The following is a 23,813-nucleotide window of genomic DNA, read 5'->3' on the forward strand; positions in this document are numbered from 1 at the left end:
TGTTTCTAATGTATATAGTTTAGTTCCTAACAGAGTGTGAAATGAGCATATGTAGGAAAGTTAAACAGGTAATTTGGTGACAGAGTGAAGTAGAAGTATGTGTTTGTTGAATATATGTGGTCATATGGGTGAATACAGATATGTATGTGTGTAGATATATAACACCTGTATATGCAGGACTGCATATAAATGTTTATATACAGTTTGTCTTTTCTGAATAAAAGTTAAAAAGAATAAAAGAATGATATCAACATTTTTAGCTGCTCTCAGCTCAAAACATCAAAACTAAAAGCTGCCTCAGCAAAATGCAATAATCCAACAACACTAAACTAAAAACACATTTTAAAAAGCAGTCTGGTTATCATGAGAGAACATGCGTGATGCTGTTGCTTATTAGCTGAACAGAAAGACTCCAGCTGAAAGAGTTAATATGAGAAGTGGTTCAGTAGAGAGCTGACGCAAATATGACAGCTGTGAATTTCAAATGAACCAAGGCACTGTCCAAAAAAATTACCCCCTCAACATGCCATTACACTTAGGGGTCAATTGTCAAGAAAAGAAGACATCTGAAAAGTATTATTGTATGTAGCGACACGGCTGACTTGACCTCGACGTCTAAAAAGAGGCCTTTAAACAGGAATGGATGTACAGTAGCTCAAGGCAGGGGGGTAACCATTGTCTGATGCGGCATCTATTCCATGTTTGGTGCATTGAAGCAGTTAGTCTAATGCATTCGATTGGGAGACTGGATGAGGGCATTGTGCAGCCACATAAAAGGGGTCAGCAGTAGCCTAAGGGTTAAAGAAATGTTTTGACAGGGAGGGCTATCGCTTGAGTCTCCATAGTGGTCAGGAAAACGTGAGTAAGAAGTGAGTAATGCCTCTCTTTCCCAAAAAAACAAGTGTAGAGGGGCTCTTAAGCTTGAAATAATCTATATTTTTGATACTAACGTTGAATCAAATAACTGCAATGTGGAATGACACTCTGCAGCTGTGATGTTGTTTAGCTTATTAGCCTCTTTTAGCTTATTGTTAAAGTACACAAAAAGACTGAACAGTCAGCAAATGGCAGATATTTTTCTCAGAAGTTGATTGAGAGAAAATTAGAGCTAAAACAGACTAAATATTGACTTAGGCGGACACAAACACGACTCCAAATGAATGATAATTGTTGCTCTGTTAGTGCTGAATGAGTAAACAGGCGACTGTTTGCTGCTAGCACGTTAGCATAACTGTTAGCTTGTTGTTAGTCTTTAATGTGTTTTTAAAAACTGAAACCTGGAAAACACAGTTCTCTTCATGAGAAGCCGTACAAATGCATATGATACACAAGAGAGATTTTAAGCCATACTAACATAGAAAAAGATGGATTTTTTAAAAAGTAAATAATAATAATACTAAGAAAAAACAAAAAAACTTTGTCATTAAGCAAATTGGTGTCTCTATAGAGGGTTTGTCTGTATTCTGTTGCTATAATCAAGAGGAATTAATTAGTAAATAGGTCATTAGAAGTAAAGGTGGTTGTAGTTGTTGTATTTATCAATATTTCAGTTTCTAGTCTGGTTGAAGTGATTTATAAAAAAGGTGACCGTATATAGAATTTACCCTTGTGTCCTTTTAATGAAATTATTATTAATTATTATTGATAATGAATGACAATATAGTAAAACACAGTTGTAATAATATAAAATATGTCTACATAGGAGCAGTTATAATCACTGACAGATACTGTACATTTATAAACACCTAAATATGTTCTAATATATGCTTATATGTTATATATATGTTTATAATACGCATTATAGCGTGTTATAAACCATATATTAAACGTTTATGTTGTGCTTACTAATACTAAATAGGAGAACTTAAGTAAAGTGTTACCCAGTGACTTTAAAGATGCAAATCATACACACATATTGCATTGTTATTGCTGACATGTTGGCAAACAGAAGCCAATTTATACATCCAACTAACATGGAGAAAAAGTAGCAATAATTTGGAGTTGTGGTCACCAAATAAATATATGTATTCACCCTCCAACAAACTCCGAAGGACAATATTTATCTTGCTATGTGTTTGACTTTCTTCACCAGCTAGTTGTAGTCGTGCACAATGAGTTTATCTGAGGTTTATTTTCACTGCTAACGGACCCGCTCGGACTGATGAGAGCAGCTCATAGCGAATCATTGACCATAAAACCAGAACAACAAGCTACTGTAAAAGAGCCGAAAAAAGGTATGTAGGGCTGCTGCAGAGTTGGATGATTTCTCTGAGGGTTTGCCACTAATAAATTTCATTTATTATGATAATATTATGATAGTTTTTCTTTGCATATTTGCTTTAATGGTACAAATTAATTGGTGATTGGGTGGTGATGGTGGTGATGCTTTAAATGCTGTTTAAGGGGCTTTCCAAAAACGACAAGAAGAAGAACTCTAGATAAAATATAAAATGCTGCAATTGTGCAATGTAATACTGATAAATTTACTCTTAAACTATTAATATAAGTATTGACCTGCAGTATCTTGTACGGTTTAAGTCCAATTTGAACGTTCAGCAGGGTGAAGCTGAGAGAGAGACATGTGATTAGCTGAATCATTCCTTAAATAAATACATCTGTAATAAATAGCTCTTCATCAAAGACTGAGTTTGACTGTTTTGCTGCAGATCCAGATTAGAGACAGAAAACGACAGAATGGAAACAGCATTTCAGTGAGTTAGAACCTTTGCAACATCAAGGACGCATAAAAAAGAGCTGTGTGCTAAAAATATCTCGACCAGGGACTATTTATAGACTGAAAGCAGAGAGGGATGCATAAAATTTCCATGTTTACCAGATAAATTAAAACCTTCTCAAACGCTGACCTGAATTAGCTGAGTGACTTAGTGAATTTGAGTGTATTTGGTTTTTCTGGATATTTCTCCATCAGATACACTACAGTGGTTTTTTGTCAAAGAAGGCTCGGTGACTTTGACCATTTCATCAAATCACTGTATTTGTAATTTAGTTTTATTCATTGTTGTTTTAGCCTCTGTGCATATTCAGAATGAGCAAATCTGTCTTTTATGAATTATGAGTCTTCTTGGTGTTTAGACAGTGTGACAGATGTTATTGCAGATACGGTTGTATATGTGTTTTGTTTTACACATCCCCCTGCCACATTTACTGGCCATGTGTTTTCAGGTTTGTACATACAAAGAGCATAAAATACTCATTACCCCCCAAAACCACCTACTGTAACAGCACTTTGCAGGTGCCGCACCTCCAGGTGGTGGGCCACTGCATCAGACTAAAGCTGAGCATTAAAATAGAGTCAGGGAAATGGACTAAATACGTAGAATATCTCTTTTTTGAAAGGGGACATAAGATGCTTTTTGTGATTTTTACTTATCTTAAACTGTTATGATGTCAGATGTCTGTGTTGAATGTGGTCAAAGATCCAAAACTTGAGGTGAATGTATGTAAAAATACTCCCTGCAGGTCAAAAGCCAGGGCTTCAGCCTGCTCTGAACACTTTGTTTACAAAGTTACCTCTACTTCCTCCTCGAACTGACATCAGATTGTTTGTGCATGCCTACAAACGGCGTCCGTTCAGTAGCATTTGTTGCTAAGGTTGCATATTTCGGATCGGATTTTAAACATCAAACATGTACGGTTGTATTTGAGAAGTTTCTATTTTGAGTAAAAAACAAGAAAAAGAAGTGAAATCCTGATACTACTGTTTGTTTATGTAGCCTCCAGAGCCGCTGTAAGTTAGCTGAGGGGCAGCTTCCTGAAAATTGACCAATCAGAACACAGTGGGCTCATCGGGAGGCGGGCCTTAAAGAGACAGGAGCTAAAACGGCCTGTTTCAAACAGAGGCTGAACTGAGGGGCTGCATAAAGGGCCAATATAAAATAAATAAGGAGTTTTTTGAATTGTAAATCATGCAAAGATATTCCAGTAGAGCTCCAGAATATAAATATAGACCTTGAAATGTGCATAAATATTCAAAATGTAATAGCATAATCTAAAGGAGTTGTAGCAGTAGTACATAAACTAAGACATTAAAGGTAAAAACTCAAGAAAAAAATAGGTTTCAGATTAACACAGACATACTCTGTCTGAAAGTGACAAAAATACGTAACAAAAGTCATTTGGGTTGTTTATTCTTCTGGTGTACCAGCTTGATGTATAAATACCTACAAATTTCCTGCACTACTCATCTCCCAGTGCGAGTTGTACAATGCAGTCACAAGACTGGCTCGCCAGTATATCAGCAGGATGTGATTTGGGGGGAGAAGTATGTATTCATTAAATACCCAGGGGGCAAAAATCTCAGTGAGGCCCTGTCCTAATTCATTCTAACATCAATGCCAGAGGCTGAACTGCTGCCTTGATTATACCAATTTACCCTCCCTCCCACCCAAAAGGAAGACATGTAATTACACTATTTACACTGGAGTGCTTTCCTCTCTGAAAGGACCCCAAGTAAGCACACGCCAGCTTCGTTTTTATCGTGCGCTGGAGTCATTGTGATTGAAAAGTGCAATAAATGTCCGAGAGTTTGTCTTTGTGGCAGTCATGGAGGGAAACATTAACAGCTCTCATAGTACATTAAAGGCTGTAATAATAATGTCTCTTATGTGGACTGAATAATGTTATATAATGGGAGAGCAGTGGTCAGCGTAAGTTTGATTGTTACATCATAAAACATAGATGATTCAGACCAATTTCTTTAGCGTGTATAACAAGAGTCATAGCTTAATTCTTTACATGTAATATTTATTGCATGTTCTCTCTCTGTCTGACTTCATGATATGATTCAGAACATCTAAATATAGATGAAACTAATTGAGAGACTTTGTTAGAGTGCATTTTGTGGAACTTACCCCTTATGTCATATCTTTAACAACTTTGTCTCTCTGATCAACTATTCCTAGAGTGTATAAAGCTCTTCTGTCATGTCCACCTCTGTGCCTGAACCAGATAAATCTAGGACAAGATAGGAGAGAGATTTGGGAATAAATCTGGACGTGAAGTTATGGAGCGACCTGCGCAGAGACGGGGTTACATCTACTCTGAATTCGCAAGGTTATTCAGTTAAACATTTTACATCACCTCTCTGCTTTAGATGTGGCTTGGATGAAGGTAAATTCCTACAGTTCCACCTGGTTTTGCCCTAGAATATAAATACATTTTGGCAGAGTGTATGCAGTATTTTATCACACATCCATGGGATTAATTTCCCAGTGGAACCTGACATTTTCCTGCTGGGTAACTTCACCAGCTTGCTTGTCATGGCAATGCTGTTAAAGGACGGGTTTATAATTTTTTTAAGTTTGTCTTAAAACGACACTCAAGTGTCCAAATGAACATTGAAATAGGTTTTTCTTGCCATAATCATTCCTCCTGTTCATACTGGCCATTTGAAGATATCGTCATAATGCACTTACAATGTTAGTAAACAGGGCCAAAATCCACAGTCCTCCCACTTGGTTAATGTGTGTCCAATATACACTCCACCGTGTTGTTTGCAGTTAAGTGCTGAGCAGGTTGTGTACAGTGGGTTTTTAGAACTTTTTCCTCTGAAAACAGCTTAAAAACGTTGCTATGAGAGCGCTGAGAGTGAACCAAAACAGTGAAGTTGCAGCTAAACAATGAGCTGAAACTTGCTGTAAAGCTCCGTAAAGCCGAGGGGAGCTGATAATTCTCTGTAGGTCCATCACTACGAGCCACGACCAACCCATTACTGATTGTCATTTCATACATGTTATTATAAAAACATTGATTAGAGCCACTTTGAGAACACATATGTTCTTTGTATATGTAATATGTAATTTGACAACACATATGCGGCTCAAAGAAATGAGCTGCGAATACAGAAAACACAAGCAAACAGAGAAACGCTGTAAGTCGTACAGAACATAAGTTTTATCAGAGTCACAATAAGCAGAAGTTAACTACTTGTCAGTGATACTACATGGCTGCTTTTAAACCTCAAGACTCAGAATGCCTTGGATTTTTAAGTGCATGACGTATGGTTGGCTTTTTATTGATTCATTGATTGACTGTATTATCTTACATTGTTTTTGTTTTTCTTAGTGGATAGGATCTTAGAATGTGTTAGTGTTATTGTTGTTGTGGGAATATGTTTGTTGTGAGCTGTTTTGCACTTGTGTATCTTTTGTTATTGTGCATCTCATCTGGGGATTAATAAAGTTTTATCGTTAATGTAACACCGGTGCTTGCTGCTATGAAAATATAAAGCGTCGTGTGAAAAAGGAACCATTAGTTTGGCCTCCAGAGTTGAGCAGTTTTTGGCGTTTTTCTATTTCCTTGTGTTATCTGTATTTGCAGTGTGTTTCTTAATGCTGATGTTGTCAAATTGGTCAATATGTTCTTCAATTTGCATGTTATAGTGTTTTTTACTCTTATAAATATGAGTTATGTTTTATCATAGTGGTGAAAATGTTTTTCTTTGCTTGTCTTTTGTCTATTTGCTTGTGTTGTCCTAAGCTGCAGTATGTTGAGCTTTCTCAGCTATAGTTTTGTCAGTTTGTCATCTAAATCATGAGGTGTAAAGTAAAATGTGCACTTAATTTTGAGTTACTATCCATTTTATTCTACACCAGTACATTTCAGAGGAAAATATTGTACTTTTTACTTCACTGTATTTATTTTATTTTACAGCTAGCAATCATTGTTATGCAGTAATACATACTGTATGAATGAATTTGTATTTTTGAAAAGAGATGCCCTGCCCACATGGGCTTACAAAACACTGCTTACATTACCTACAGAGTCAAGAACATAACAAAAGGAAAGCAAGTCAATACATGGTATTTTATACACCTTTATTAAACACATAAAATCAGATATAAACTTAACAAATTAAACATTTGTTTAAGCAATGCCAACGACCTTGTATGTAAACATGCTCAAAATATATATAATCTGCATGAGTCCTGACTTTTAATACTCACTTGTTTTTTTGTGGGTCTTTTTTCATGTAATAGAGTATTTTAGACTGTGGCTTTGTGTCACTATTTAGATCCTTTACATCTGAATGTCTATTATGAATGAAACACTTAATTTCACTCCCGAGTTGATGAATGACTGAATGACTGAATGAAAACTACCACTGTGTTTAGTTTAGTGAGAACAAAACTGACCTCTGTTGGTAATTGTTACATTTGTACTCGGGCCAGTTGTTACCACTGTGTATATATATCAATAGAAAATGAGGTCTGAGAATAGAGACCTTTCAGTGTTGTGGGCTCATGATGTTGTGTAAATAAATGAGTCCTTTATTCGTCCCTGGGGACACATAGAAGAGGTTGACCTATAGAAACAGCATCGCCATGGGTATATTTGAAGGCTTCTAGTGAGATATTCAATATTCAAGACATGACACAGTTACTCTTTACAAAATAATTAACAGCACAAAGAAGCCACTACAAGGATTTATTACAAAACGCGCCTAATTTTAAAAGTAAAATAACTAATTTAGGATTTCACACACAGATCAATGTATCTAAAAATAACACATCTTCTAAGCAACTCAAGACTACAGCAATTATTTTCATTATTGATTAATCTGATGATTATTTTCTTGATTAATCAATTTATTATTTGGCCAATAAAACCTCAGAAAACAGTGAAACTCTACTCAAGACATTTAAAGCAAGAACAAACCTTTTTCTATATCAATTAAATTTGTGTATTTTTCAAATAAGACCATTTCAGTTCTTTTTTTGACAAAATAGAAAACACCTTTACAGTCTGGATCTTTTCTCGTCAAGGTATATGTTCAATTCCTCTCAAAATAGACATATTGATAGAGAAAAGAAAGTCATATGTGGTGAGAAGTACCATGTGACTCTACCCTTTTCCTCTTTTCTACAGTATCTCTCCTTTCAGTTAGCGTGGCTCGATGGAGACACAGAAAAATAATTTTAAAAAACAACAATCTGGAGTCAGGTGATAAATTCAGATGATGCAAGACTGCAGGAGGAAAATGAATGAAGAACTCCATCTACTGGACAAATACTGAGAAACACATTCATGTTGCCACACAAGGCCATTAAATAAACAAAGTGTAAATAACTAGATTGAAATCTGTAACAGAAATCAGTTCAAGTACAAACTTATGAACAAACAAAAGGTACAAAAATATAAAATAACAATGTGAATAGCCACATATGGGTAAAATATTTTAGCATTGTTTTCAGACTTTTTAATTTGGAATCTATTCTGTGTTGTTGAAGTTGGACTAGATGGTTCTTCATGTCAATAGTATCAATTAAATCTAAAAACAAATCAGGTAACTTGATTGACAGTCTGGTTGTTACTTCTCAGGAAACCTAAAGGACAGTCCAAAGGATAGTGATGTAATCAAGGGGAAAAAAGAAACAAATGCTAATTCCCCTCAAGAAAAAATGTAAAAACATACATGTAAACAAGGTAGGACCAAAGATAAAAGGCTTTCATTAGTTACATGCTGTAACAAACTTGCTTGTGACACAGGGGGAGTCCACGCAAGAATATACTTAAAACAAATGTAATTTATTAAAACTAAGATTAAGACAAAACAATCAATAATAAGGTGTTTAGAACAAACCAAAAGAAGATGATGCAGGGTGGATGTCAGCAAGAGAGAGACAGTGAGCACATGAGCCAGCTTTTATAGCCTGGCAGGCTCAGGTGAACCACATTACACCGATGACCCTCGACTGTCAGCCAGTTGCCAGAAGGTAGCCTCCGAGACAATGGGAGAGGCGTCACAATGTCTGCTTCACGAGACATAAAAACAAACAACCACTTCGACCTTGGTAAATTTGCATGATTTAAAGCAGGAGACATGGCCTTATTCTGACCTTTTTATACTTCAGATTAAATTTTTTAGATTAGATTCCACCTTGTCTTTGCACACAGTATGTACCAGTACAACAAAATGCATTTAGAATCTAACCAGTGCAAACAGTGGCAAGTGCATATGTGATTAGATGAGTAAATGTACAGAATGAGCAGTATGTGCAGAATATTCAGGATGAACAGCACATCAGTGGTAGCAAATCAGAAGGGATGTGAATGTGATATGAATAGAAACCAATTAACAAGTACAGTGAAAGCATGTACAGCATTAATAGCAGCTGAACATACTGGATGAACAGAGTCAGTACAGTTAATTGACTTCTGTGAATGTCGCTAAGTTTACCATCAATACTAGTTTAGTTTTACTTGATGTGTATGTGTGTTACTAGTAGTATGTACATGTATAATCATGTGCATCTAAGTATGCAAAAATGGATCCGTGAATGTACAGTGGTGTTTCTAATTTATTTATTCATGTAAGTTCTATTTATAGCCTGTTCTTATCTAGCACATTTCAGGAAGCTGCACATTCAATGTCTTTGTACTGCCGTATAATGACAAGAAAGGCATTCTGTTACTCTAGGAAGTAGCTATGCCATTTATAGTGTGCAATAAATAGACTGAACAGTATGTACAGTAGTTATATCGTGTAGTATAATCAGCAAGCAATTACATAGTGTACAGTGTAGAGCTTAGCATGATTTTGGCTGTTAGCTAGCTTGTTGTTGGCTAATGGTGTAAGACATAGGTGTATGCTTTGAATGTCAAAATGAAGTATCTTTTTATCTTTTTTATTTATTTACAATAACTCAAACAAAACTACAACAAGAAAAAAACAATAAAAATAAAAAATAAAAATTAAGTATCTGAAAGGATTGTTTGATTATTTGGTGGCTCAGGCAGTATATCTAGTTAGTTTAGGATGCTAGTTATCTTAATGTGCCAGTTAGCTTAACAGGTTGTTTGTGCTTGGTTCATTTGGTGGCTCAGGCAGCATGTTAGCTAACATATTATTAGAATGCTAGTTAGCTTGATGTGATGTGGTAGACGGGATGCTTTGTTGCATGCTAAGGTGAGTTAGCTGAGGGTGATTGGCTGTTGCTTGGTGGTTGAGCAACATGCTGGTGGTGGTAGCAACATGCTTGTTAGCTTGACATGGTGTTAGCTGCTAGTAGTTGGTTAACATGCTGTAAGCTGATGATGTTAGCTGGTGATATTGTCGACAAAAGTTAATATAACCTGCTGGAGGGGTTTGTGTTGAGGGTGCAGGTAAAGACTTCTGGGACACCCGAACACACTGTTGAGCTTTCTTGCTGTCATTGGCCCAATGCAACAAAACACCGAGGGTGCCCACCTGTTGACCTGACAAACACTTTCTTTTCTCTTGTAATTCAATTCAATTTAGAGATTTCTCATACCAAAGGGGTGGCTAACTATGGCTAATGGTAAGACCAGTGGAACCAGTTATTCGATGATGGTGGTTGGATAACTGAGTGGACCATGGCTTTCAGATAAGGTTGACTATCAACCAGTGGGGCCAGCCACTGTAGTTTAACCTAAGCTGATACACTGTAGATATAAAGCTGGATCAAGCGACTGAGTATGTGCTCTTTTCTTGGATAAGAGTAGGTTTAAAGGATGCTTTAGGTCAGAGAATGGTGTTAAAGATTTTGATAGTCTAGTGGAGCTATAAGCAGGGATGATGGCTGGAACACTGAGTGGGCCATGGCATTAAGATGATACTGCCTATCAAGCCATGACAGTTTACCCTAAGCAGATGCAGTGTAGATATAAGGCCAGGTCAAGAGATGAGTATCTGCTCTTTGCTTGGCTCAGAGTAGGATTAAAAGGCAGTTTAAAGCTTGTTTTGGTCAGACCTAGAATAGTGTCACCTGCCAGAGGCCTCACCCTGGAATGCTCACCCAACTTCAGTCCTGTTGTACTGTGTACTGATAACTGACATCGTTCAATATAGATAAGACTGCAAGATTAGGCAATGAGTCCTATCTATCAGCAGCGGTCGTGTAAAAATGAGCAGTGCAAAAGCTAGATGTGATGCAAGTCCTCATTGTGTCATCACTGGATAACTGGGTCAACAGGTGGATGGTACTGAGTATCATTCTAAAAGTATTTCCCCAAAACTCAAAAACCAAAGGACTGTTAACACACAAAGCAAGAGACTATGTGTTAGGGAACAAAAAATAGAAGTAAACAGAGGTAAGCAACTGAAATAAAAACATGTACGTGAGTCTATGATTGATATGATATGATTTATTTATGTATTACAGACAAAAACAAAGATCCAAGGGATAAGATGTTAAAGTGAGAACATGGTTCCGTGATGCACAAATCTGTGACCCTGTTCCACAAATAAGTCCTAACCTGACTTCCATAAGCCCCCCCCCCCCCAAAAAAAAATCCCAACAGGATGTGTCCACCTTCAATCCTTAATAAAGAATAACTGCCGTTATGTGTCGCTGGATAACCCACACAATCTTTTTAACATGTTTTTGTACGTCCTACATGTGAAAACAATAACATGGATATGTGAGACTATATACTACAAAAGTAGTGTTCCAAATAAGATTTCTCAGACCTTTTTTTTTTTGGAAAAATATTTCCCCACAAAGATCCATTCAGAGGCTGTTCTTGAGATTTTGATCATATCACATGGCCTTCCTCAGCAGATGAATGTTTACCTGGTTCTCATGGAATTGCAGGAGTTCAAATCTTGATTTTTTCTGAGGACCTTAAGGACTTTAAAAGTTTAAATTAAAAGTTAATTCCTGATACCACCATGGATCTTGTGGTGAGACTATGTAATGAATGTGTAATGATATAATGGTTCCAAGGTCAGAAATGAACCTCCTTCCTCTCTTGTTTAAACTACACAGTGGTAGTGATCTGCAAACACCACTGGATGGCAGCGTTGATTCAGATTTTACATACTTGCCAAGTCCTTCAAATTTATTTAAGTAAAAACACCCTGAAGGCCTGTAAAAGATTAGGTAACATTTTTAGAGATCATTCCAAGCATATCAGTTCATTTGGACTCCTGTGTCTCTGTATGATTTAATGGTCTTGTCCCTTAGTTTGTATCTAAAGAATGAAAGTACTCAATTTATTTTTTATCAGTTTAAGTGCAGACCTGCTTTTATTCATTGTGTTTATAGCACTTATGGGTTGAAGGACAAGCAAACAAGAAGCACAAACAGATTAATACATTCTTTAAAATAAAAATGTATATATATTACATAGAAAGTGGTGTTGGGTAATTTAAAAGCCCATCAGTTTTGTCCCTTTTGTCCCTGGCATGAAGGGTGATTCAGGGTGATGCGTTGGTCATCAATCAATGGGAGAAATGTAATAGTGTCTTACTTTTGTAACAATCATTTTGCAACAGCAGTTACTTTCCTACAACGGCAATGTGTTCATCTTCAAATCAGCTCCTAGACTGATAATTAAAATACATTCAGTTAATTGAATGATCTTTTGTAATGACCCTGTAGTCTCAGATTGCCATGTGTGGGTGTCTTAGCTTCTGTGACTGAAAAATGATGAGCAGAAGAAGAAATCTTAACATTCCAGTATACTAATTGGATGAAGTTAATTGGAAATGCGAGTGGGTGCGACTCTCTGAACACACCTCTGTGTGATCTATTTTAGCTCAGCAATGGTGAAGCAAATCCATTTTTTAACCATGTTTAATTGAGATAAATATCCACACAGTCACTATTTTCTGTTGTGACTCTACTGTACTACTTAAGCTTTATAATGATAAAATATTTTACATGAAAAGTAAACATTCTGTTAAATGTATGTAGATAAATACAGTACATACAGTACACTATTCACCTCCTATGTGGCTCCTGGGACAAAAGTTTGTTTTTGGGCCCCTATTGACCCTCATTATAGTCGTCTAGAGCTGAAGTAATTGGTTGATTAATCGATTAGTCGATTGACAGAAAATTAATTTGCAACAATTTTGATAACTGATTAATCATTTCAGTCATTTTTAAACATGAATGCCAAAAATTCTCTGGTAGCAGAGAGAGACTTGTTTAAGTTACCTGTAAAGCAGTTTAGCTTTGTGGCTATTTTGTATTGATTAATACAGTCTAAACAAATCGATCTAAATAATCTATCATGTTTTACAGTTAATCTGATTGTGATCACGGCTCTCCCATTGGATGACATTATTCAGTCCACATTAGAGCCATTATTACAGTCCTCACATATCCTAATGTAACATGAGAAATGTTAATGTTTCCTACATGAGTGTCACAGAGACAAACTCTGACATTTATTGTGCTTTTCAATCACAAGAAAAACAAAGCTAGCGTGTGTTTAATGGGGGACCTTTAAGAGAGGAAAACACTCCAGTTGGGTGGCAGAGTGCAAACAAGCACATTTACACTGACAGTGAAAGCAGAGATGTTTGGGTTCATCGCGGACGGCAGTCCTCCAATAAGTTACAGTATTCAGTCTAAAAGTATTAGTCTGATTTTGGTTATGAGTTGACACAGGCTTTTCGGGAAAAAACATTAATGTACCTCTTCTGTCCAACCTCTTCAGTCTGGATGTGGATTTAGTGGAGATTTATGAGTAAAATAAAGTAAAATATATTTAATGGAGCAGAGGCTTATGGCTTTTTCTTTCTTCCAAACTTAAAGTTCACAGCTGGAGCAGCTGATAAGAGCACAGAACAGAAAAGACGTTTTGCCGTCTCACCAAAGGTTAGTATATAACCTTTATTTTAATGGCATTTGATGACTATATTTTCAACATATAACCACTTTTATGGGTTCTCCTAGACATATTTCTTGGAATAAAACCACTCAAAAAGTGAAATCTTTTACAGAAATTAGTGGCTTGTCTACATTCGCCTATAACCAGGATTCGTCTATGGGGAGCAGTGAATGAGTGAACGAGGAATGATTTCAGACACAGTCTGAGTCATTGTCAGTGTTATTAGTTGTGCTTCACCTGCTATGGCATGTAAATAATGAAAGAGGTCTATAGTGGTGGTAACAGCAGTAATAATAGTGGCAGTAGTCTCACAGTAAAACATTTAAATCATGCAAAAATTAAACAATGCTCACTTACATTATTGACCAAAAAAAGCATTTGTGTGTCCAATTATCTAATTATCCATTATTAAATTGATGTGAATATGATTCGAAATCCGCAGCAGTGAGTCCAGAATGACACATAAAAAGTACAGCACAGCAATTATAACAATGGTAATTAGTTACATGCCTCCATAAAACTCCACAGCTTTTGTTTCTGTACTGCAGCAATGTGTGGTGGAGAAGAAATGATGTAAAGCGATTGGTAAAGTGAGTCACAGGGAGCCAAACCTGTAGCAAAAGGCTACCAGAGCAGATTAAACTCACCCAGACTGATTACTTCTGAAATAGTCTGGGAACTATTATCATTTTGATTGGCACTTCAGCTGGCCTCTTCATATCACTCCAATTGACACTAAAGAAAGAATTAGCCTCTCCTCATAAAAATTCCTATTAAGTTGATGCAAAGAAAGTATTAAGAGGCACAGAGTAATTTATAGAGATACGGTGAAGACTCATATTAATGTCACAAATACAAACTTCAGAACAAGAACAAACTTAGTAGAGGAGCAGGAACATTTTGATTAAAAAAAAGACTTAGTTAGTCACACAATGTGCTCATGATGATTAAAAAACTGGTTTCAACCTTGGCAGCTCTTCATCGAGGTTCAAACGAAGAGACAATACCTGAGCCTGACCCTTTTATACATCCATTCAGGGGTGTTTCCTCACTGGGTAATTGGGACAACAGGTGTGAGATAATGAGTGTCATTAAGAGATTACTTCCAAGATTTCACAGCCCGCCCAAAAAACAAAAACAAAAACAAAAAACTAACTCCAAAATAACTAATTAAATCATAAACAGAAAATAAGGGGTAAACAATGGTTGCACTTCAAAACCCGACCGGCACAGTGCTGATTTGTGCCAGATGGGTGTGATTTCTGCTCCATTTACATTTGGCACACACTTGCAATTTGTGCAAAGTATAAAGTTTGCTCTCCCTGATAGTTGCATACTGTGTAAGCCATGGTTTAACATGTTGTCCTGAGTGATGTCTGAATATTAATTAGAAATATTATGTTGAACTTCATTCCTTGACCTTGATTGTGTAAAATCATCATTGAATGAAATTAAATAACCAAAAATCACATTTGATATTATGATAGTGTCTTGGTATCTGGGCTCTTTGGGATAATATTCAATAATATTCCAGTAATAATTCAGTGATATTTAATGTATTCCCTTTTTGCAACTCAGAAGCAGAAACATGTGTTGCTTAATGAGATAATATTAGAGTTGCTAAAATGGTATTGTTCCGACTGATATCTGGCTCATCCTGTGATATCTCGTCTTCAACAAGAGCCACTGCCATTGCTGTTTTCAATTTATCATCCATTGTTTATCAGCTGATGAAGATCAGCGTCATATCAGCCGCTTCATGTGCCACCTGCACTCCATTCAAGAGGGTTTCAAGTGGCACGCGGGCACGGCCAAATAGAGCGCAGCTATGGTTATTTACTCAAATGAAAAACATACAATCGAAATGAATGTTTCACAAAAAAAGGGTCTGAAATCAGTTTCAAACTTAATTTAAGCCTGGATATATTGTTGCATCAATTTGAAAATCTAAAGTCTATCTCTGGAGAGGTGTGAGCACAAATGAAAACAACTGAGAAAACAACCTTAGACTCGACACAATCAAAAGAAAAATGATCAGTTTATAAGTAACAGTCGGTGATAACTTTACTGAAAACATATGCAATTTGTTTTTAAAGAAAGAAAACAATTTTAAATAGGAAGTGGCTATTGGTTCCTCCATGTTAATAGTCAGTTTATTGTTGGTACAGAATTAATATGCATGCACATTGGTACTGATTGTGCAAGATCACGTGACCAAATTCAAATGGTTTCAAAATGGAGGAACTTTTTTGTTTGCAGGTGATACACCAATCCTTGCCATGGTTTGGGTTTAGGCACAAAAAGGGGTTAGGGTTAGGGGAAGATCATGGGTTAAAACAGTAAAATGCGGGAAAAATGTCCTGTTTAACGGCACTAAAATGCCTGATGTGATGGTAAAAAATGTCCAGTTAGTGGTCTATAAGAGGTCCGGTGTTGTGTCGAAGTCTGTTCCCCCCTTGAATAATGTCCTGCTCCTGTTAAAAATGTGTTCATGTGCCAATAGAACAAACTACTATCAGCACGGAAAACCAGTCTAGACAAACAGCCTGTGGACTATTGGCACCGAATCCACTTAGTCGGCAAATTACTTCACCGGTTTGGCGGCCGTAGCCGGTGCCTTTTAAATAAGCCAAATGATGACAGAGAACAAATATTTACAGGTAACTTCTTCCAATCAGAAGCCTGAAACATGAAAGCTTTTATACCAACTTCCTGAGACACAAAGGGGACCATAAATGGGGAGTATAAGGAACAAAAACATTTAAACAATAAGGAAAGTTAATAAATTGACAGAAATTAAACTGACGTATGTATTAAGAGGGAGCTATTTGACTGTGTCAAGCATTGTGCAATGTGCATAAAAAAGACATTGTATGAATCTTCAGTATCTGACATGACATTGATAGGAAGAAGATTTTTTTAAAAGCAGTTTGATAAACAATGTCGGCATTGTAACAATTGGTAATTAATGGTTTTACCCATTCCAAACCCTCAGTTTTCAATAAACAATCCAACGCTTTGGCATTGAATAGTCCACATTTTCCCTTTATATTGCATATATTTGTTGAGACAGTCTATCCTTCAGACATGTTTTTGTTCATCCTACTCTATGTACAAAATGTTTTCAGCCCTACACCAGCATTTTTTGTTTCCCTGAATGCATCTAAAGATTTGCCCGCATTGAACACACCACCTGTCATTTTCAGACAATGTTAAATCTCTTTTGAATGTGGCTCAGCTTTTTTCAGTTCAGAAATATCCAGACAGGTAAACACCTGAAGGACGAGCCATGAGGTCATACGGTTATTATAATTTTTACAACATAAGGGCATCTTTGAAGGTTTTTTTTGTTTGAAACACAGGTATTTGTTTCCAAAATGACAGTTTAACCAAGGGCTCTGTTTAAATGTCATGAGGAGGGAGTTTATCTAACTCACAACCTGTCAGCTGTGGGGAAAACATGGATTTCGACGCTAATTCAAAACTACATTGTGCGAGGTGGAGAGAGGAGGGGCTGCACACTGGTCCTGCTCTTTCCCAAACAAGTAAACTTACTGACAAACTGTCCTTTTAGGGGAAAAAGGGGGAAGTGAACAGATGTACTGTATTTTTAAAATCTTCAGTGGGATTATGATATGCAACATTAACAACAAACTAACTGTGTTCACTCCTCTCCCCTGCAGCTACGCCACCAAGACTGATCCATAATAATAATCCCCAGCTGGAGAACAAACAACATCTGGGCGTGGAGAGAAGGGAGAGGGTGAAGTCTCAGCAGGGTGGACGGCAGATGGTGACACTGCAGCAGCACTTCTCCAGGTAGCACCTTCACCACACCGACAACCAACCCACACACACTGAGATACTGTAAATTACTCCTCTAGAGCCTGACTGATATATTTATTTACATTTTGTCATTTGGCAGACGCTTTTATCCAAAGTGACTTACAAGCGAGGTAAGACAATAAAGTGTTAGAGGACAGTGAATCAGAGAGAGCCATGTACAAACTCTCAAGTAGCTGATGCAAGCGGGTAGCTCCGGGTCTGAAAAATGAAGCCAATGTGGAATTTAATTAAACCTGCAGTCTGTCTAATGGCCAGCAGGGGGCGACTCCACTCGCTCCAAAAAGAGGAAATGACAATACTTCTCACTTGATTTATTTTCTCAGTAAACACTTTCCTAATGAGTTTATGGTCTCAATCGCTAGTTTCAAGTCTTCTTCAATACAGCATTATGTTCATTTAGTAAATTATGGTCCCATTGAGAGTAAAATAGACGATAAAGCAGTGTATGCTTGAGGGCGTCAACGTTGGTTAGGTAACGTAACCATGATGTAACCCCAGAGTCACAGAGTATAGGCGTTGCCGTCACTATTTAAGTGTGTTTTCAGTTCATGAAAGTTAATTGTAACATTTTGGTCACCTAAAAAAAGTCTTGTTCAGCGTTTGCTTGTACTAAAAGACCCTTTAAGGTGTTGGATGTTAAGTTTTTCCAGTAAGTGCATTTTGTTTTAATGGTTTTAAGCCTGTTTTTCACTAGCGAAAATTAGTATTAGCATTAGCATTATCACAGTTAATCACAGACTGTGCACAGTGCTAACCAAGCTAGAAGCTAGCACTAGGGTCAGCTCCACCCTCTCGTCCAAATATGGTCGCTTCTAGCTCCGAAAATATGAGATGGTGACGGTCAAAATGCGAACGCGGGGCCTCAAAACGGGAGCCAACAAACTAATGGGTGACGTCATGGTGGCCACTTCCATTATTTCTTGTTACAGTCTATGAGCTGATGCCAGACAAGAAGTTTAAAAAAAAAAAAAAAAAATTAAAGTAAGAAACAACTGGAAGTAGACAAGTGCACAAGAAATACCACAGTGCAGCAATCAACAAAGTGCTAAAAGGCTAAGGGGCTCAAGTGTTGAGACATTTCAGGCATTTGTTGAATGCACCAAGTGAGTCAGCAGATCGTGTGGAGCTGCGTAGCTCAGTCCACCATCACGGAACCACAAAAGAGAAGAGTGTGGATTGTGATTTCGTACCAGGCAGTGATGGTATTACCAGACGTCATTCATTTGCTGACCGGAGAGGAAGGGAGGGGACATATGGTCTGATGAGTGACTCACTGTAGGAGGCTGCAGTTTCATTGGTGGCCTTGAAGGAAGGCAAGCGTGATAGATTTGAACTTGATGCAAGCTGCTACCAGGAGCCAGTGGAGGGACATGATACTGATATCAATATTTTGGAATTTGATAAAATCAGATGATGATATGTCAGACAATTTATTACTGTCTTCTTTGGAATACAGGATTTTATTCCAAAAAAGGCAGTTTGCCAAAATGTTGATCTTCATATATTGAAATAAATTCAACAGTTATGAGTGTGTGGCATTTCCACTTTTTGCAACCAACACCTCAGTAGAATAGGTCTGTTTTTTCCCTCAAGTTTATAATAAACATAAAAAACATTAACGATAAGAATCCCTTTAATTTGGTTGTTGAACTGTAAAAAATATATGTACTGCGCACAAAATTTTACAGTTGAAAAATAAACTACTCTTTCTAAATGATATAAAATGTCTTTGGCATTTTTGTACTGTGCTTTTTAGATACATATCAGCACACATACTGTATTCCGATACTGATATATGTGTGATAACATAATACCGGCCAATAATATTGTCCCCAATGTATTGGTGAGACCCTGGAGTTTCCCTTAAACAAACATAATTATTTATGTTTTATGTTTTTTGTGCACTGTCATTTCTCCAGCAGACCTCCATAGTATTGTTGGGGTAATGTAATATAGGAGCTGATTTCCGTATTCAGTGCTGCAAAATGTCCAGTGATCAAGACGGGAACTCACAAAAATTCACATCATTTAGTGTGTTATTGTAGTCAGTTAGGGTGACATGAGGTTTTTTCTGTGAAGTACAATGTTTGAAAAAGTTTCCCCTCCATCACTGCACTTTATATGTTGATATATTCAAAGCCGGTGGCCACAGCTCAATGACAAGCCGTCCAACTGAGCGACAAACATAACGCATAGCACACATCCATCAAAGGCCAAACATCAAATATGTTAAACTACTCGGCCTCTGTGGTGACATCCAACACTTTCATTAACTCGAGAGCCCACCACATGTAGAGATTGTCTGTGAAACAAAAAAATGTACTTGTTTTATTGGAGTGCCCGACACTAAAACTTGATAAGAAGTGTCAACTCTTATTGATCTCCCCTCCCAGCATGTGATAAAGGGAAATAATAACCAAGCATTACGTCCAGCCAACTGTTAGGCTGCTGACGGCCCCCCATGATCGAAGTTCGATCCCATCTGCATAAGCTCAGCGAGGTGTGAGATTAGACCCACAAGGATTTGTGACTGTGAGTTAATTCTCGTCCGCCATGCAGAAGATATTTGAACCGTTGCCCCATATTAAGGAAAATTAGATTTTTTCCCCTCCCCTTTGCTAGTTTGTCACATCACATCCCACCCTCTCTGTGCTATCACCTGCAGAGTACTTTAAAACATCTAAAAACATAACTACGCTTTCAAAAATGTGGAAAATAGTGGTTAAAGTTTCCATTAAATAGCTTGTTTTGTGTAAATTACCTCATTCTACTGAGGTCGGTTTAATCATACATGTAGCATCTCATCCAATGCAGCTTTTAGTGGTGCAGGTGAAGCTCTGGATATTTTAGAGAACAACTTTATTACTAAAAACTTAAAACTGACTACTCAGTTTTTTAATACTTTCCACATGAAAAGATCTGGATGGTTTCAATTTGATTCTCTGTTGGTTGATTACTGCTTTTTATACCGTTAACAAACACCGAATGATCTCAGAGTAATTTGTTAATGCACCATTTGAGATCTTCTTTTTTTTTTTAAAAATCTTCATCTTTTTTCTTAATTTCTTTCTCATCATTCAACACATTTGTTTTTACAAGCATTAAAACAATGTTCATCTCTTTCTCAAACAAAAAGAAAATAATAATTTTTTTAAGATGCTTTCTTTTAAGCATCTACACTAAGATTTAAACTGCTTCCTCTATTTGTGTATATTACATACATACATAGAGAGTATGTACATACATGTCTTTATGTGCATTATATCACTAAACAATGAATTAGAATACTGTACTTTCTGTGGGGAATGTCAAATACACTTCCAAATACTGTTTTATGTGTTCCTAAATAAATTTAAAAAAAACATAAACCTGCATGAACTGATTTTTTGGCCATTAGTTTTCAGCAGAAACAAATAGTGAACACAACATGACATATAATCACCTTTTAAGTTGTTGGAACTTGTTAGCGAACAGTTGCTTATTTCCACATTCAGCAACATTATTATTTATTTTGAGTTGTGTTTCTGTCCACCTGGTGAATGTAAATCCAATATTCACTCTGTTTTAGCTCCGTTTTTGTTCTCCACCACCTCCTGAGAGAAATATCTGGCTCTTTAGCTGCTAAATGCTCCACTATGTTCACCAGCTAGTCTACAGCTAACTGTGTCAGTTTGCAGTTTGGTGCTAAGTAGATAGTGTACAGTAGGTTTTTAGAGCATTTTCTCTGAAAAAATCTGCCTGCTGCGGCTGAAAACGACACTATGAAAGTGCTGAGAGGGAACCAGAACAGTAAAGTTGCAGCCAGACAGCTAAACAATGAGCTGAAAAAAACATATACACAAAAATAAGAGGTCCCAAATAATATAAAAAGAAGAATTTTACAATAGAAGGAAAATGCAAAATATAAAATAAAATATATTCTGATGAGAGGAGCAGCTACAGATTAAAATGTTCAATATTAAATATTAAATAGAGGAGAATGAGATGAATGCACAGGGTATTGACCAGGAGTAAACAGTGCATGCACAATAAGACTGTGTCATCCACATAAAAATGAATATTAGAAGTCTGTGTAGGAGTGATAATATTGTAGCACAATATTTAGTATATTTACAGATGGATTATATGTGGACAGCCAAAACTACCTTTGTTTTAGAAACACACTTTGTGTAACATTGTTATGAAGCGGCTGCTGTGGGATCCAGTACTTCAACTCTGATAATGACTAGGGCTGCAACTAACGATTATTGTCATTATTGATTAACCTGTCGATTATTTTCTTGATATACTCGTTTGATAAGAGATCAGAAAACAGTGAAAAATGTCCACCACAATATCCTAGAGCACAAGGTGTCGTCATTAAATGTGTTGTTATGTTCAATAAACAGTCCAGAACCTGTACATATTCAATTTACTATCATGTAAGACCAAGTAGACCAGCAAATTCTCACATTATAGAACCCGGAACCATCAAATTTTGGGCATTTTAATTTAATTTCAATTAATTTTCTTTTGATTGACTAATCGATTCATCAACCAATGCAAAGTGCCTCTCTTTTACTACTCAATATTTAAATAAGTCTAAATGCATCAGTGTGTTGTAGACACACAGATGAAAAGCAGCGAGGTGCTTCCCCACACAGCTCGGGCTCGCTTCAGTTTTCAGTGAAATGGGGAAAGAGGTCACGTTAGTGGTGGAGTGTGAAACTAGGCCATTCATTCATACATTGTTGGACACGATGAGCTGCTTTGAAAAGTGTAGCCTGTGGTTAAATGTCACAGAGCAGCAGAAACCCCTCTGGTAAGAAGGAAGGGTCATTTCCATTTAAGACAAATATCTATGCACGCTTACTGGAGCATCATATACATACTGTAAACACATTCATGGGTGCACAAATGTGTATACATATGATAGTAAAGTGTGTATGTAATGAAGAACATAGGGTTAAAATATATATATTATATTTGATTTATCAGTTGGTGTTTGTAAACGCATAGCATTCAAAGTTGGTCCCTCCTCCCTGGCTAACACAGAGAGAGCAGCAGTGGTCAAGTGAGCTAGAGTGTGAATGAAGAGAGCGAGTGGCGCTGGCAAGAACAAAGCCATAAATCAGATAAATAAAATGTTATTTTATGATTGTTTTGCAGTGGTTTTGTTCTAAAGCACAAATAAACACTCCCACACCTCCACACCTCAGCACAACCCTGCAGGAAGGTGCAGCACTGCTGGATTTCATGTGAATTCAGAGCTTCATCCTGTCCTCTGTGGCCTCTCTGCTCTCTGCGTGTGTGTATCTCAGCCCCGCCCTCGGTCAAGCAGACACACAGACCTGCAGCTCTTTATACATCCATGACACAGAGACAGAGAGCAGAGCGGAGCAGAGGAGAGACACGGAGACAGTGATGTAACCTGGTCACTACGCTACGAGTCCCGACCTCACATCCTGCACGCTCTTATTAGCTGGAGGCTACATACACACTGCCCAGAGGTTGACACCCAGAAACCTCCCGAACACAGCAAAATAATAAGAAAATATGAAAATACAGGCAAAGGGCAGAGTCTCTTATTATTTTTTTTTATTTAGGGATTATTTTTGTTTGAGTATATGCATTGTTTTTAAGGAAAATCCTGCATAGTATACCTTTATGAGTAACCTAAGCCAGTCTCATAATATCTCTCCCTTACTCACTCATTCACTACCGTTAATATAGTGTCTCTGTCTGTCCTGCACTGTGTAGATGTATATAGATTTTATTTTTTAATTGTTAACTATATAACTATATACAGTTTTTATTATGTCAATATCCAAGCACATAGTCCACCTCCACTACACAGAATCTTTGTTTTTACTGTCCCTTTCTTACTCTATCATGTTTCTGCTTCCTTTTACTGTTTAATGTTCATGTTTATTTCTTTTCTGTTGACATCTGGACCACAATGAATTCCTTATACTTGCTACTTGGCGAATAAATCTGATTCTTAATAGTTCAAACAATAGTGAGCAGCAATCGAGATTTTCGGACACTTACTAACCATTCAACCAACAGTAACTTTCAGGATTGTTAGCAGAAAGTAGTGTACATATCATGGACACTCCTGCCTCATAACTGTCTGCAAACCACGTCTCTGTTGTGGAACAGTTTTAACTCCGACAGAGGAGATTAAATAAAAATAGATGATGCAACACAGCTAATAAGCTACGGGGCCTAAGACCCCCACTTTTCTTACAGTTGTTTTGGAAAGAAAGACTTTTTGAAGATACAAACACTCATCCTGTTGTGAAGGTTTACCTGAGATACTATAAATCCAAGAAAAAGAGAGTCCTCATCCTTGAAGCTTTTTCTGGAGTAAATGTAAAATA

At 37.0% G+C, this 23,813-nt stretch overlaps 1 protein-coding gene across 4 annotated transcripts in view; it reads left to right on the forward strand.

Annotated features, from left to right (window-relative positions):
* The first annotated feature begins 727 nt into the window (after positions 1–727).
* Positions 728–23,813, forward strand: part of LOC121907584 (nck-associated protein 5-like) — a 94,143-nt gene continuing 71,057 nt past the window's right edge. For 2 of the 4 annotated variants that reach the window (XM_042427228.1, XM_042427232.1), the window contains exons 1-2: positions 728–869; positions 17,289–17,424. In XM_042427228.1, coding sequence (XP_042283162.1) covers positions 17,396–17,424 — 29 coding nt within the window. In that variant the 5' untranslated portion in view covers positions 728–869; positions 17,289–17,395. Of the gene's footprint in view, positions 870–2,152; positions 2,235–13,529; positions 13,593–17,288; positions 17,425–23,813 lie in introns of those variants that run through there. The other 2 variants (XM_042427229.1, XM_042427231.1) reach the window with 2 other exon arrangements.

This window comes from Thunnus maccoyii, chromosome 11 (assembly GCF_910596095.1).
Source record: "Thunnus maccoyii chromosome 11, fThuMac1.1, whole genome shotgun sequence".
Taxonomy (NCBI): domain Eukaryota; kingdom Metazoa; phylum Chordata; class Actinopteri; order Scombriformes; family Scombridae; genus Thunnus; species Thunnus maccoyii.